At 41.8% G+C, this 15,927-nt stretch overlaps 1 protein-coding gene across 1 annotated transcript in view; it reads right to left on the minus strand.

Moving 5' to 3' along the window:
• KCNU1 (potassium calcium-activated channel subfamily U member 1) overlaps positions 1-15,927 on the minus strand; it is a 74,488-nt gene that overhangs the window by 12,819 nt on the left and 45,742 nt on the right. The window contains exons 18-20 of the mRNA XM_054019623.1: positions 13,223-13,447; positions 12,461-12,638; positions 3,795-3,872 (exon numbers count right to left, since the gene is read on the minus strand). Of these exons, the coding sequence (XP_053875598.1) occupies positions 3,795-3,872; positions 12,461-12,638; positions 13,223-13,447 (481 nt within the window). The remainder of the gene's footprint in view (positions 1-3,794; positions 3,873-12,460; positions 12,639-13,222; positions 13,448-15,927) is intronic.

Genomic DNA, 15,927 nt, shown 5'->3' on the forward strand with positions numbered 1-15,927 from the left:
CCTACTTATACAGCCCAAAATGCCATTAGCCTTCTTGGCAACAAGGGCACACTGTTGATTCATATCCAGCTTCTCATTCACTGTAACCCCTAGGTCCTTTTCTGCAGAACCGCTGCCTAGCCACTTATCCCCTAGTCTGTAGCAGTGCATGGGATTCTTCTGTCCCAAGTGCAGGACTCTGCACTTGTCCTTGTTGAACCTCATCAGATTTCTTTTGGCCCAATCCTCTAATTTGTCTAGGTCTTTCTGTATCCTATCCCTACCTTCCAGCATATCTACCACTCCTCCCAGTTTAGTGTCATCTGCAAACTTGCTGAGGGTGTAATCCACGTCTTCTCCAGATCATTAATGAAGATATTGAACAAAACTGGCCCCAGGACCGACCCTTGGGGCACTCCACTTGATACCGGCTACCAACTAGACATGGCGCCATTGATCACTTCCTGTTGAGCCCAATGATCTAGCCAGCTTTCTATCCAGCATATAGTCCATTCATCCAGCCCATATCTCTTTAACTTTCCGGCAAGAATACTGTGGGAGACCGTATCAAAAGCTCTGCTAAAGTCAAGGAATAAACGTCCACTGCTTTCCCCTCATCCACAGAGCCTGTTATCTCATCCTTTTGCTGGTTTTAAACCTGCTGCCTATTAATTTCATTGGTGACCCTTGGCTTGTGTGTTATTTGAAGGGTTAAATAGCACTTCTTTATGCACTTCCTTATTCACTTTCTCCACACCAGTCATGATTTTATAGACCTCTATCATATCTCCCCTTAGTTGTCTCTTTTCCAAGCTGAACAGTCCCAGTCTTTTTAATCTCTCCTCATGTGGAAGCTGTTCCATCCCCTTAATCATTTTTGTTGCCTTTCTCTGTACCTTTTCCAATTCTAATATATCTTTTCTAAGATGGGGTGACCAGAACTGCATGCAGTATTCCAGGTGTGGAGGTACCATGGATTGATATAGTCGCATTATGATATTTACTGTCTTATTATCTATCTCTTTCCTAATGGCTCCCAACATTCTGTTAGCTTTTTTGACTGCTGCTGCACATTGAGTGGATGTTTTCAGAGAACTATCCACAATGACTCCATGATCTTTTTCTTGAGTGGTAACGGCTAATTTAGATTCCATCATTTTGTATGCATAGTTGGGATTATGTTTTCCAATACGCATTACTTTGCATTTATCAACACTGAATTCCATCTGCCATTTTGTTGCCCAGTCACCCAGTTCTGCAAGATCCCTTTAACTCTTCGCAGTCAGCTTTGGATTGAGTAATTTGTATCATCTGCAAACTTTGCCACCTTACTGTTTACCCCTTTTTCCAAATAATTTATGAATATGTTGAACAGCACTGGTCCCACAGATCCCAAGGGATACCACTATTTACACCTCTCCATTCTGAAAACTGACCATTTATTCCTGCCCTTTGTTTCCTGTCTTTCAACCAGCTCCTGATCCATGAGAGAACCTTCCCTCTTATCCCTTGACTCCTTACTTTGCTTAAGAGCCTTTGGTGAGGGACTTTGTGATAGGCTTTCTGAAAGTCCAAGTACCCTATATCCACTGGATCACCCTTGTCCACATGTTTACGGACCCCATCAAAGAATGCTAATAGATTGGTGAGGCATGATTTCCCTTTATAAAAGCCATGTTGACTCTTCTCCAACAAATTGTGTTCATCTATGTGTCTGATAATTCTGTTCTTTACTATAGTTTCAACCAATTTGCCTGGAACTGAAGTTAGGGTTATTGGCCTGTAATTGCCAGGATCACCTCTGGAGTCTTTTTTAAAAGTAGTGTCACATTAGCGATCCTCCAGGTCATCTGGTACAGAAAGTGATTTAAGTGATAGGTTACATACCACAGTTAGCAGTTCTACAATTTCGTATTTTCAGAACTCTTAAATGAATGCCATCTGGCCCTGATGACTGATTATAGTTTAAATTTACCAATTTGTTCCAAAACCTCCTCTATTGACACCTCAATCTGGGACAGTTTCTCAGATTTGTCACCTAAAAGAAATGGCTCAGGTGAGGGAATCTCCCTCACATCCTCTGCAGTGAAGACTTTTGCAAAGAATTCATTTACTCATTTATTCATTCATTTACCTCTGTAAGATGAGGTAGCCATACATCCCTACATCTTGGGGTGTTGCGAGGGTAAATTAATGAAATTAATGGATGTGAGCTGATAATATACTATAGGGATGGAGACCTATATGGGTAGAATGTACAGTCACTGGACCTTGGGCAGCTTTGGGGAGGATCGGGTTTCTGTGGAGAGCTACGTTTTTCTCTCTCTCCAACTGGTGCAGTTTCAATTAGCTCAGCCAAATAGAATCTCCTAATAGAAATTTTGTTATTTTTCTAATATGTCTCCGGATTCTTCATTAACAGTTACTCCAAGTGTAATGACTACCAGGTCACAAGCAGCACCACCACAGCCATCCTTGGAGCTTTTCCGTACTTTTACTTCCTGCCCCAGCTGGAACTGGGAAGCACAGGGGAGCATGGAAATAGGAGAAACAATAAATAAAAAATAAATAAATAAGACAAAACAACATTATTGTCAAACCTCAGACAAACAAGTAAACCTCCTATTCAAACCATCTCAGCCATTCCTACCGCCGCCTCAGGGGATCCAGCTTTGAAAGGATTACCATAAGCAGTGCTGCGATGATCCTGAGAGATGGTTACAGATGGACAAGAAGGAAGGGTAGGTCATTGGTTCTGGCTCAGTTATGAATGGAGGGTGGTTCTGGAATTGACAGAACTGTCACTGAGTTGTTCAGTGCACCTGGCACTTTTAAGGATCGTGTCAAACAAAATAGTGGCTGAGGGAGTCAGGGCCCAGTCAGAACGCCTAGCGACACACTATGCTAATTTGATGAGTACTGCCTTGTGTCAGCACTCTAAATGGAACTAAACATCCGCATCCCTGGAGACTAGCAGCCCAGCCATACCACTCTGGTGTCACACTGCCTGCTATGTTACTAGTAATCAGTTAATCATTGCACATGTTTCTAATTAATGGATTTAGTATGTAATCACCAGGGGATGAAGATGAAACTGCCAAGAGTAGCATGAAAAAGCATTGTGGGTTGTCTCTGTTATAAATGAAATCCAGAGTGGCTGAACAATATGGGATGTGAAGGACAGACGTATTCACTGGGTCTGATACTAAAATGCGCTGAGCTCTCAAGTTGTCTCCAGACTAATATGGACCCCATCACAGCAGTGTCTGAATCCTTCACAGTCATTCTGAATGATCTTCACAGAACATCCCTGTGAGGCAGGCAGTACTTAGATTGCATGCATGCTCTTTGGTACAGGGATTGTCTTTCTGGACAGTGGGCTGAGACCTCTAGGTGACAGTGTAGTACAAATGAGATGAAAGAGGGAAGTGTTACTAGCCCTAATTTTACAGATGGGGAACTGAGGCACAGAGAGATTAAGGGACTTGCCCAGGTCCCAGAGGGAGTCTGCAGTAGAACCAGTAACTGAACCCACATCTCCTGAGGTCTAGGTCAGTTGCATAGCCACCAGGGTATCCTTTCTCTCGTCAATAGACTCACTACACACTGGGGATTTTGTAATACTCTGTTATAGGTTTTTTTCCCCTGACTTCTTCAAAGCCACCAAATTAACATTTAAGTCAACCCTTTTAATGCTCCTTGGACATGCAGTGCTTGTTGTTTTTTGTCTGTGAATTTTAAAGGGGGCCTGGGGTAAATAAATAATGCAGTACGCATATCGCTAGTGTGAAATATGTTCCCAAAGAATAACTTACTCAGCTCTGTGATGACGGGGATCCTTTTATAACTTGGCTCCGATTCATTCTCCGGTGTTCTCACTCTGCCAACTGCCTCTGCAGAAACAGTCAACAACAACACGGGGAGAGACCAGAGAGGTAAAGGCAGGAAGACAATGGTTCAGAGACTGACACATGCAGAAAGGCACTTACCTAGGCCTAAAAAAATGTCATTGTAATGTAAAAATCCCAAAGCACTTCCTATAAATAGAAAATTTCTTGCCTTGGTTTGCTTTTCCATGCTGCATTTTATTCACTCAGAATTTCAAAGGATTAAAAAAGAAAAGCTCTCCTGGGAGCCACTTATTGACATCATAACTAAAATATAATTACCCTCTGAGGAGCAGCGGGGCTGGTAATAGTGTTGTTAGGCACAAAGCCCCTAGTGAGCCAATTTGCACTCCGAGGGTTTTTTTTCCCTTGAAGGAGGCTGTAAAGAAATGGGATAGGACATGTGCAGCAAAAGTGAAAAGGGGGAAAGCAAAATGGCCTGCGTTTTGGAACTCAAGACATAAGCCAGTGGTTTAAGCAGGACATGTTGAAGGCCTCCTGGAAAACATTAGTTCTGATTCTCCTCTTATTTTACACTAACCGGATGCCTTCAAGGAATTAGTTCTGATTTACATCGGTGGAAGTGAGAGGAAAACCAGGCCCATTTTATTTAAGGACAGTTTTCAGATACTGTGCTAGATTGTCTGCTTTCCCCATCTCTTGTTTGGATAGGATCTGATTCTGCCTCCCTTACTTATGTTCTATCAATCAACATCTAAGTGCTTATATTAGTGCCCATCACTGTAATATCTGAGTAGGTGACTATTAATTGGACTACTCATTGAGTAAGGCATTATTCCAAGTAAAGATGGCAGAATCCAAACTGTACTAGGGACTCTGACTAAAAGCAGGGTCTCGTCTCAGTCAGAGACAGGATATTGGATAGTGAATCATCTCTCTTACAAATCCTATATAAAGTGGCTTAACAAACAGGGATAACAGAAGTATTATCTGGGTCTGGAAGTAAAACGCATTGAACCTTCTCTCTGTCTAGACACTGATATGGTCCTAGATGGGCCACTGGTCTAATCTATCCTGACAATTCCTAAATTCAGGTGACAGAACTGCCCAAAAACATTTGAAATGTGGGGCAGAGAAGCAGCACAAAAAGCACCTCCTGGGCATGCACTGGCATTTCTGAACATCTGCTGGTGACATCAGCTAAATGCCTGAAAATGATTATTGCCTTTATTCTATCTTTCCACATAGTGTGGTAGCTGATTTGAATGTATGTCAGATCATTGCCTGGATACATTTTCCTTATGTCAATATTTTTGCTACCAAACAGTACACAGCACTGTACCTGAAATCTTACAAACTGGCAGGGTGCTATTACAAAAGATTACTTAATTGTAGATTACTACTGTACATTTGAATTTCAATAGCATATTAAGTTGTCAGACTTAATTACTGTTATATATTTAGACTATGCCACAGATTATTTAGTTCAGTACCTAGGTTTGCCAACCTGTTCACTTTGTGACATGACAGGGTGATAATTACAGCATTACTGGAAAACCTAAAAGTTTCCATGGGAAAGACTAGGAGTCCTTGGCATTCAAGCTGACCCTAATAAATGGTCATTCCTGTGGGTGTAAATAATGTTGACCTCCATGGGGGTCTGGCTCACTATGAGCTCTTCAGTTGTATACCCCTGGGACAGGTAATGTGTGGAAGAGATGTGGTGGGCTCAGATGGAGCTCTCTGAAATGTTTATGATGAAATCCAAAGCCACAAGATGTATGACTGGTTCAGGCTTTGTTACAACTCCAGACTCGGATCATATAGCTGCAATGTTGACGTACGAGGCAATGTTCACTTAACTTTTGAGGAACCTAGGACTTCTGCCTCAAAATCATGACAAACGTCCAACTTTTGCAAGGTTGTGGGTTTGAAATGGGGTGGTTTTATTTACAGCTGCAAAGTTTAACATGATGGAGAATCCGGATCAGTAAGGTGACTAGATGTCCAGCCAAGTAATTGAATAGTCCATCAGCAACTGATAAATATTGCACAGAAAAGTCCAGCTTTTAACTGTCTTTTTTTAAACCAAGTTTGCTGCTTCATAACATACATAAACAGGTATTTTAAATCGGTCCCTTCTGTACTTGCTAGCTCCTCAGATTATGATGATGTTAAAGAGAGATCTTCATAATCTATGCTCTCGCCTCCTATTTCCCAGACCAATAGTTACTGTCAGCCAATGCTTTTCTACTCTTGGTCCCCAAGATCAATCTGGGTCAAACCAGGGACAGGTCTTCATCAGTCATTGGTTCTCTGGTATGAACCCCACCTCCCCTATAAAAGGGATCCTGCATTCATGGGTGTGCTACAATCCCACTTATTTCAGATGGACTAATTTGGACTATTTATTGGTTCCCCTGCACTTACTTTAGTTCTGCTTCTCTATTTATCTTCTACATGTCTCCTCCCTGACCCCAATTCTGTGAACAGTAAGGCTCTGTCTACACTGTGTTTTTTTTTTTTTTTAATTTTGTCTTGCAACTGTCAAGCTATGCCAGTGAAACCCCCAGTCTAGATGTGCTGCACTGGTATAAAATGGAGCTTGTACAAGCTAGTGCAATTTATCCCAGTGAGTTACCATGGTGGGTTGCAACAGTAGAAGCCCTGATTTGCTTCTACTGGGGAACAGGTCTACATTACTATTTTCATCTCAAGCTTCCAAAATATAACTATAGGTATCTATCCTGTGCTGTGGGCACCTACTCCACACATTAAAATCACTGAATAAGAAAATGGCTGCCTATAAATACATCCACTCCTTCCTCCAAAGCCTTAAAAAAAAAAAAAAAAAGGGAGCTGTATTAGGGGTTTGTAGGAGTGCAGCTATAGTGTTGTATATAGACTGGTGCAAATTTCCCTAGTCTAGGTCAAGCACTATTTAACTTTAAGAACATAGTGGTCCCAAGAAAGTCAATAGGACTATTTGCATCTTAAACTTAAACATGCATCTAAGCATTTGCAAGATCAGGGATCTTTTGAGATAGAGCCCCTGAATGAATGGTTTTACCAGCCTCACATTAGCTGAGTTTGGCAAACTGTTTGGACATCCTCTATCTCTGGAGACTTTCTTCTCTCCCCCGCTCCCTTCTAGTTCTTTTACTTGGCTTAAATCAAGTAAACAAGCGTACCTCTTTTCCCCCTCACCCCCCACCAAAATGGAGACATAGAATAGAAAACCCCCTTCCTCATTTATATTTGGATCACTAGCTGACCTCATCAGGTTCCTTAGTTGCTAGCATTATTCAGCAGTTTCACCTGGAAGTATTCCCCCTCAATTAATGCCACCTGAGTTTACCTCAGCAGCAGGGATCTACCTGCTAGAATTTTATTGCAGAAGATTTTTTAAGCCCTTCAGCACCACACACAGTGGCCCTGCTGTAACAATGCTTGTAGAGAAAGAAAAGATCAACCCTAGTTTGCATTTGAGGCCAGATTTTCAAAAGTATATAGATATCTAAATATGCAAATAGGCACCTACTGGGAATTTCAAAAGTGGCTAAGCAAGTTAGCCACCTAGGGTAGGATCCATGAAGGGACTTAGGCATTGCAATGCTGAATGTTATAACACCTAACTTTTAAGTGCCTAGAAAGTCACAGGAACAACACTGTGATCCATAAAGCCAGGTTAGGCATCTAGATTCCCTACTAACAATACACGGGGAAAGAGAGGTACCTCAGAATGTGAGCCACAAAAGCCAACATGTGAGGCAGACCGCTGCCTAAGCTAGCAGATGGGGGAGAGGGGAAGAGGTGCTAAGCCCTGCTCCTCCCATGGAACAATCAGAGAGAAAGAGGGAATGACCCTATAGTATTGTGGTTAGGGATCCACCTGGAAGATGGGAGAGGACCTGTCTCCCTACTCCAATCACTTGTTATTTATCCACAGTGGAACAGCTTCAGCAGGAGACATTGAAGGAGCCCCACATCAGAATATCTCACAGCTCAGTGGTTAGACCCAGCTCCTGAGAGGTGGGACACCCTCTATTCAAATCCTTTCTCCCTGCTGACAGATGAGGGAATTAAACCTGGGTCTCCCACATAAGTTAAAAGTTATAAAGTGGGTACCACTACCTCCTCCTCCAGCTGGCTTTTGAATGGGACCCAATCCAGTAGATGTGCTAAGAGGCAGCCTACTGGATTGTGCCCTGCACATGACTTAGGCAGCTGGATGCCTATCTTCCCCCAGTTCCGGAGTCACTCTGAGGTTTTGGTGGGAGATAGGTGGCAGAGCACTGACAGTGGAGAAGCAGTGAGTGAATGCCAGGGTCTAAAGCTTAGGCACATAGGGAATTTTTACAGAGGAAAGCTAGGCACTGAGTGAATTTAGGTACCTACAAAGTTAGGTGGCAGCCAAGCAGGAGATTTGGTGCCACACCTGGGGATTTAGATACCTAACGCGTAGGTACCTTAGTTACTTCATGGATTGAACCCTGACTTCCATTGAAATCAATGGGAGCTGGATACCTAACCTACTTAGCAGGTTTTTAAAGTCCTAGTACGCACCTATCTGGGCCTGAGACCCTTGAAAATGTGAGCCCTTAAACTCTTCAGACAGCCTAAGGGCAGCTTTCGAGTACAGGACTGTCTGATCCAGCAAGGCTGGGAATTTTCATTTTTATATGTGAGGTTATTAAAAAGAAATAGTCATTCAAAAAAGTAACATCTTTTTACTGTGTCTCCTGCCTTTAACCACCGATACCTTTACTGACCACTATTTTGGTTTTAGAGGTGGACTACTACAAAATAATTCAGAGGAAAAAGTGAATCAAGCGGTTATAGCAGTGGGAGCTAGGACACCTGGGTTCTACTCCAACCTCTCTCCATCTTAGTTCATAACCTGCTACTAACCATATAACCTCTCTGTGACTTGATTTACCCATTTGCAAATGGGGTGTAATAATAATTTACTTCTTCCTAGGGGGTGAATGTCTATAAGCCGGTTTTGAGATCTTCATATGAAAAGCCCGATAGTAGTGTAAAATATGGCCTCAATCTTTTGTTGGATCAGCAGGGACTTCCTATAGGTGGACCCAGCTGCAGGATCTGGGCCTATAATTAAAAATAATTACAGCAGGAAAGAAGAAAGTGGGCTGGCTATTTTAACAACACATCTAATGAACCTTGAAAGAGGAAAGAGCTAATTTATACTCAGAAGGTGAATCACTAAACAGATTTAATGGCTGGCTCGGGAAAAAGGGTTTTTATTTATTGATGATAATGTCCTTTAAGTGAATACTACTTTTCTGTCCGCAGAAAACAGTGTAAATCTGAGAAATGGCCTTAACTGAGTAGCCAAGGATTTACGAAATTGGGATTGTAGTCACTTTAGGGATCCAGAACTCACTAAAAAGTGAGTTAGGAGAGAGGCACCTTATAAATACCTGAGTGAAAAACCTAGAATAGATAGAAAGGGATCATGTTGGGGAACTCTGTCTTTTGTCAGAAGATATCAAAGCTGTTTGAGTCAGTGGTGACAGAATCTCTTTCCTTTTATTCAAATTATTCTTTTAGAAAGAACTGATCACAGTAATGAGTAATAAAAACAAGAATAATTTGCATTTCCACACTGCCCCTTGGCCAAAGATCTCAACGCATGTTGCAAACTGTAATTAATTTGGCTTCACAACAATCCTATAACTATGATTACAGAGATGAACAATTGAGGTACAGTATGGCTAGGTAGTTGCCCAAGGACACACAGCAAGTCAGTGGTAAGGATAAGAATGGACCTGATGCCAGGATTCTTGCTCTTCCCGCTAGATACCACTCCTTCCCAAACCCATAAATAGAACCCAGGAGCCCTGACTCTCAATTGCTCTAACCACTAGCCCACACTCTATCCATGAGTCAGGAAGAGAACCCAGAAGCCCTGATTTTTAATTGTCCCATCTCTGACCAGTACACTAGACTCCCTCTCTGAAACATAACCTGGGGTCCTGGCTCTCGCTCCTATGCTCTAACTACTAGCCTTTTTCTCCCTCCCCAGAGAAGCAATCTGATTCCTTATACTCTTGTCAGTGTCCCTGCTTCTCCTATTCTGGAGCTGAGCATTGACTGAGTTTTTCCATTATCCATGACATAAGATTTTTTCCCCCCATCCCTCTTGGTCATTTTAATGAATGAGGAAATCAGAGGCATCTTATTTCACATGCTCTGCTTCCATGGAACAAATCATCTTGTCATCTGTCCATCTCCCAACAGAATTGTTGGAAAGCTACATGGTGTGAGGAAGGATAGTCTTGTAGTTAAAGCAAGGACTGAGGATCTGAGATCTATTCTTGCCTTGTTGCTGACATGATGTGTGACCGTTGGCATGGGCCCAGATCAACAAAGGTATTTAGCCCACAATGCCTGAATACCTTGAGGACCTGGGCCATGTTGCCTAACTTCTTTATGCCTCAGTTTAAAGAACTGTTTAAAGAACTGTAAAACATTGATAATACGCTGGCCTGGGAGCTTGTTGGGGTTAATTAAAGTTTGTAAAGGGCTCTGAAATCTTCTGATAGACAAAGCTATAGAAGTATTTCCAAAAGAAGTGGGTAAAAATGTACTTGAGGAAACTGCCCAGATGGGGTGGGAAAGGTTGTTTTTCTATTTTTCTCTATTATTGTTATTGCAGGTAAGGGGTTTGGATTCTGCTTATCACAGGTTTTGGTGATTAAGGCAAAAATGCTGAAGAGAAGAGAGCCAGTGATTGATAGAAAGAAATGTCTTTTTATTCCTGTAGATCTATCTATCCATCCTATCTATCTGTCTATCGCCATATGTACCTACAAAGATGTATGTACAGTAGCTATATCTGTCTATTATGGATAGAGAGATACAAACATTATATATAATGTTTGTATCTTTCTAAAATGTGTGTGTGTGTGTGTGTGTGTATGTATGTGTGTGTGTGTGTATACATATATATATGTACACATATATACATGCATATACACACACACAATATCTATATCTATCTGTATGATGAATATATAGATCTATAACTATAGATCTAACTTTATATCTATGTACAAATTGCTTTTTAACTAATTAATCTGTTTCAGCTACATGTACCTCTTACTCAAACATACCTTATTAGTCACTTTTTCTTCTTTTCTAATCCTATATTCATATTGTTTTGTCAATTTATTATTTAAAAACGTGTCTCTGCCTTACTCTAATCTTTCCTTTGGCACAGCCATTGTTTTAAAAGCCTTGTGAATGATAATAAAGTATGGGGAAAACACTTAGGAGAGTCATATATTTCTCAGCCCGTTTTCAGTTAATTAATACTTCTCCTTTCCCAAGAGGAGGACAAATCTTGGCTCCTTTGCCAAATGAAGGGAGGAAGAGAAATGCAATAAATATTCTGCGGACTGGATGTTTTGCTTCCATGGCAGTTCTGTGCTACAACTGCTGTTTAGATGAAACATTCCCCCCCCCCCCCTCCAAATCCCCCATGGGGAAACATACAAATCTCTTACCTGTGTTGAAGGTTAGGGAGTGTACAATGCATCTGCCATCTACCACTGCCCATTAGCTCCATTCACATGGGCTTTTGCAAACAAAACTGAAGCTACTAACGCTTCAGAAGTAAGCATGGATGCACCCCCCATTTCCCATCCTCAGAAGGTGGAAACCCAAAGTATTGCTCTGAATTTGGAAGAGTCATTGATGTATTTATCTTTTGGAGGGATAGGTCAGTGATCAGAGCAGTGGTAAATAGGGGGCAATGCCCAGCGGGTGGTGGAGAGAGAGAGGACACAGATGATTCCTCATAAAATTTTTCAGTTTGACTCTGTCGTGTTTTGCTATAACATGCTGGGTGGCTCTCTGAGCACGTGGAGAATAGGTCCAAGAAACCTACTAGTTTTCCTTCCCATTAAACACCTGCTTGTCAAGCAGAAAAGTGTCCTTCCCCACTCCCTGATTCACCTCATTACTTAAGCTTTCTCTGTTTTTAATTTTTTTTTTTTACAATTATTTTACGCCTGGGGTTTCCTAGCAAACAAAGGATGGCTTGTGGGACACCTATGCCCCTATGGTTGTTCCTAGCAGTGGTGGTAGGTATATCTCCCAATACACACTGCCCATTGGTGAGAGTTCCCATTCCTATTCTCCCTGACCCTTGCCAAGGAGTTGCTCTTACTTGGTGCCCCTCACCTCAAAGCTGCAAGATAAGTGGGAACTGCTTCCTTGTGTCCCTTGATTACTACCAAATCTGACACCAGTACTAAGGCAGACAGAGGGCAGTGGCTGCATTTTTTACTTTTTCATGTTGGACAAAGCAGAACAGGGATTGTGGCAAGAGTTTCAACCTACAATCCGTCACTGGTCGGACCTTGAAAAAACTTAAAATTGCCGACAAAAAGTGCATGTTACCATCGTGGCTGGTGTTAGTGCAAAGTCCTGACCCCTTTCAATGAAAGATTAGTTTCAATTTGTCTTCTGCCAAGGTTTATGCAGAAGTAAACTGAAATATTCCTCTTTTAATGCTACTGCTTGAGAGAGGAGACAGAGATTATTTTATTTTCCCTTGCTTCATCACATCAAGATGCCCATCTACATAACTGAGAAGTTCTTACCTCCAGCAGTTGAGCTGCACTTAAACTGCATGGACTGGATGTTAAGAGTGGCTAAGATGCTTTCTGTGTCCACCAGAGTTGGATTGGTGGAAGCCCTCAGGTTAGAAGACAGGATGGTACACATGGTGCAGTACCTTATGTTAACTGCCCTCAGGTCTGCACAGGAGAGAGCGCTGCCCTGATGAAAAAGGACAGATCATTGGAGTATGAGACTGAGAGAAGGGTGAACATTAAAGGGTCATAGGTTTAGTTCAGATAAGCAAACAAATTTCAGAAACTTCTCCAACATTCCTCTCACCAGTGAAGGTCCAGAAATAGAAGTAGAAACTGCAAAAGCTTTGAGCTTCTCTTGTGAAATTTTGGATACTTTCCCACTTCTTGTGGGGAGCAGGTTCTCTGTGCTTCTGCAGGAAACCAGAGAGTGCAGAGGCACCCGTAAAAGAAAACAAACTTCGGAGAAGTGAAAATTTGTCAAGAAAGTTTTGGGTTCAGGTTCAAGTTTGGGGCAGAGGATCAATTAAGTTCTTGTTGGATCTGAATGAATTTGTCCATCTCTGATGAGAATACAGAATTACAGAAGGAAAATCCAGTGGAAGACAAAAGAAGCAAAGTCCCATCATAAGGGGAAAGTGTCAAATTTGGAGTGTTGCACATGGTTACTAAAAACATATTGAACTTTAAAACTGTCTAAAAATGGTGCGAGTGTGTGTATGAGAGAGAGAGAGAGAGAGAAAGTGAGAGACTGAACAGAGAAATTCTTACCGGGAATAATAGCAGCTTTGGGAAATTCTGGATAAATTTCCACTCTCTTTTCATATATTCCAGAGACCCGACAAAGACAATGTCTTTCAGCTCCTGGTAAGTGAAGTTACTGGCTCGTAAAGGCATCACAAAGTTCCGCAGCCCAATCAATGTTGAGTTAGTATCTCCAAAGACACAAACCACGATATGATCATGCAGAGGTGAAGTAGTTTGTTCCTGGTGCTTCTAAATTAAAACAGAACAGCCCCAAAGCTGCTAGTTTTTTACATTTTTCTTGGACCTTTTCCTTACTGGATAACACCCCTGCCATAGAATCAGACTTTGTAAAAAATGAAACAATTCCTCATAAGTTCTTTGAGTCCAGACTCACTCCCCTAAAGTTTCAGAGGCAGGAATACAACATAGCAGAGAAGATAGTTTACAAGGGTGAGGCAAGCTACATATTCAAATCCCAATAGTATCTGCTGAGCCCTACAGTCTTCTAAGACAGTAAAATAAATACCAGGCAGTGTTGTGTTTATGAGTCTTTCTGGTGAGCCTTTAAAAAGTAAGGTCCTGTTAGCTGTGCAGGACATTACAGATACAAGGCACTTTTTCACTAAGTGTTGAAAGTTCACCTTGAAGTTGTGGTCAAAATCTCTCCCCCTCACCCACACATATATTGTTGTGAAGTGTGCTCCTCTCTGTACACATGAGCAGTATATTCCATGAAGCTTGCAACTTCTTGTCAGAAAACACAGGCTGATTGCTGCAAACAGAAGAATTTTACCCAGACACCAGATTAGAACCCATTCCTATGCTGTGCTCGGCCAGGGTTCTGGATTTTAAAGGGATGCTCTCCACCCTTACTTCACTGGCTGCTCCTACAGTGCTAAGGTTTTGTGTGTTCCATATCATGGCTAATCAGAACTTCATTGCAATGGTGAGATTAGAACTCCAATGATCTTGCTCCAGAAGCACAGAACAGTGTTGCTTGGAGCAAGCTATTAGCAGTATAGGGCCTACAATGCACAGTGGAGCAGTTCTTAGTCCCTCCAGTAGAGAGCAGTGGTGTCCATACACAATTTTAAAACCTCTTTGTTCCCCTCCCTCACAGTCTATTCACCTCAGATTTACTGCCCCTCTGATCTGTGTCCCCCTCAAGCCCTTTCCCTTCAGCATCCCTGCTCCCTTCTTTTCTGTCCATTTATCCGATATCTTCCCAACCAAACCCACCCCCAAATAAATAAATAAATACATACACACATTAAATTGTAGCACTAACATGACACCTACTGCTTGCACACTGTTCTCTCTGCTTGTGTTTTATACCATGTTCCCCATGCTGTGTTTGCTACCCTGTGTTTGTGTATGAGCCCCCATTCTTGCTTGGTCCTTAGGCACTACTGCAGTCAATATGATTAATAACAACAACAACTTTGGCCAATTTGTTATTTGCATAGGATCATATTTATCCAGTTATGTATTTACTATTAATTTCAGGGTTGGGGCCCCATTGTGCAAGGCAAGGTACAAATGCACAGGAAGACATGGTTAATCATTGTCATCTCATTTAAATCACAAAGATCAGGGGAGAGGCAGAGCAATCATGTTATGGAATTTGTTTCCCTATTTTTTGACCAGATGTATATTTGGGTTTTGCATTTCTGGTTCTGTGACGTCATGTTTCCTTGTGACGCACTACACCGTTGTTTGCATCATCCTCGCTGCATGACGAGGTGCCAAGTAATGAGATGTGACTGAGGAAGCCTTATTTGATTGGTACATGGTGTGTGTCCACATTAACCAGTCGAGAGCTGTCAATGTACATGGTGTGTGTCCACCTTAGCCAATGAGGTGTCAAATTAGTAAGTCCTCATAACATTCTTTCCCCAACCGCTTTTCTTCCCAGAGAAACAAAAGCATTATGGCAGAGGAAACTTTCCTGATGAGATATTACAATCATAACTAAATTAAATGATTGTCTCTTACTAATTGGATTAGTTTATATTGAATAATGAAACCTTCAGCTGTATTTAATGCAACATGCCTTAAGTCCAATGATTAGTTTGTTGAATGGAGCTAAACAATTAAGAAACACAATCTATTATATAGTGTATTTTATAGGAACAATTGGAAAAACTATGGCGGCTGGAATCTGCAGAAGGAAATATGCAATTGCTAGATCAACAGGAGCAAGTATGGTATAATAAGTGAGCAACGGGGACTGGAATGTCATTTTGGAGAAACAAGTCTACAAACTTGAGGTGTAATTCCCAGCTTAAAGAATCATACTGGTGCTAGCTCCGATAGTGCTAGTGCACTAAAAGGAGCATAGCATGAGTAACGGGAGCGGCTCACCACCCCAGTACATATCCATCTGAGACACTAGGTACGTAGCTTTGTTGGCTAGCACCTCAGGCTTCTTGCAGCCCCAGCCCCAAGTGTAGACATACGCTAAGGATTTGAAAATGTGACTTAGGTGCTTTTGAAAATGCTACACTTGGGTTATCTGACCTGAGCCTCCAGGCCTTTCGGATATTTATCCCTTTCTATTTTGGAGACTGATGGGTTATAGGATCCTTTTACATGCTCAGAAAGAGGATGCTGCATTTCAAGCAGCATGAATTCCAACCTGCTGCAAGTCTCCCAGCTGGCGGAACAGCTTGAACATTCTGTATGTCTGATGAAATCTTTGATCACCTCACTGCAAGATTTGGTTGCCT

This window comes from Malaclemys terrapin, chromosome 2 (genome assembly GCF_027887155.1).
Source record: "Malaclemys terrapin pileata isolate rMalTer1 chromosome 2, rMalTer1.hap1, whole genome shotgun sequence".
In the NCBI taxonomy this organism is placed as follows: Eukaryota; Metazoa; Chordata; order Testudines; family Emydidae; genus Malaclemys; species Malaclemys terrapin.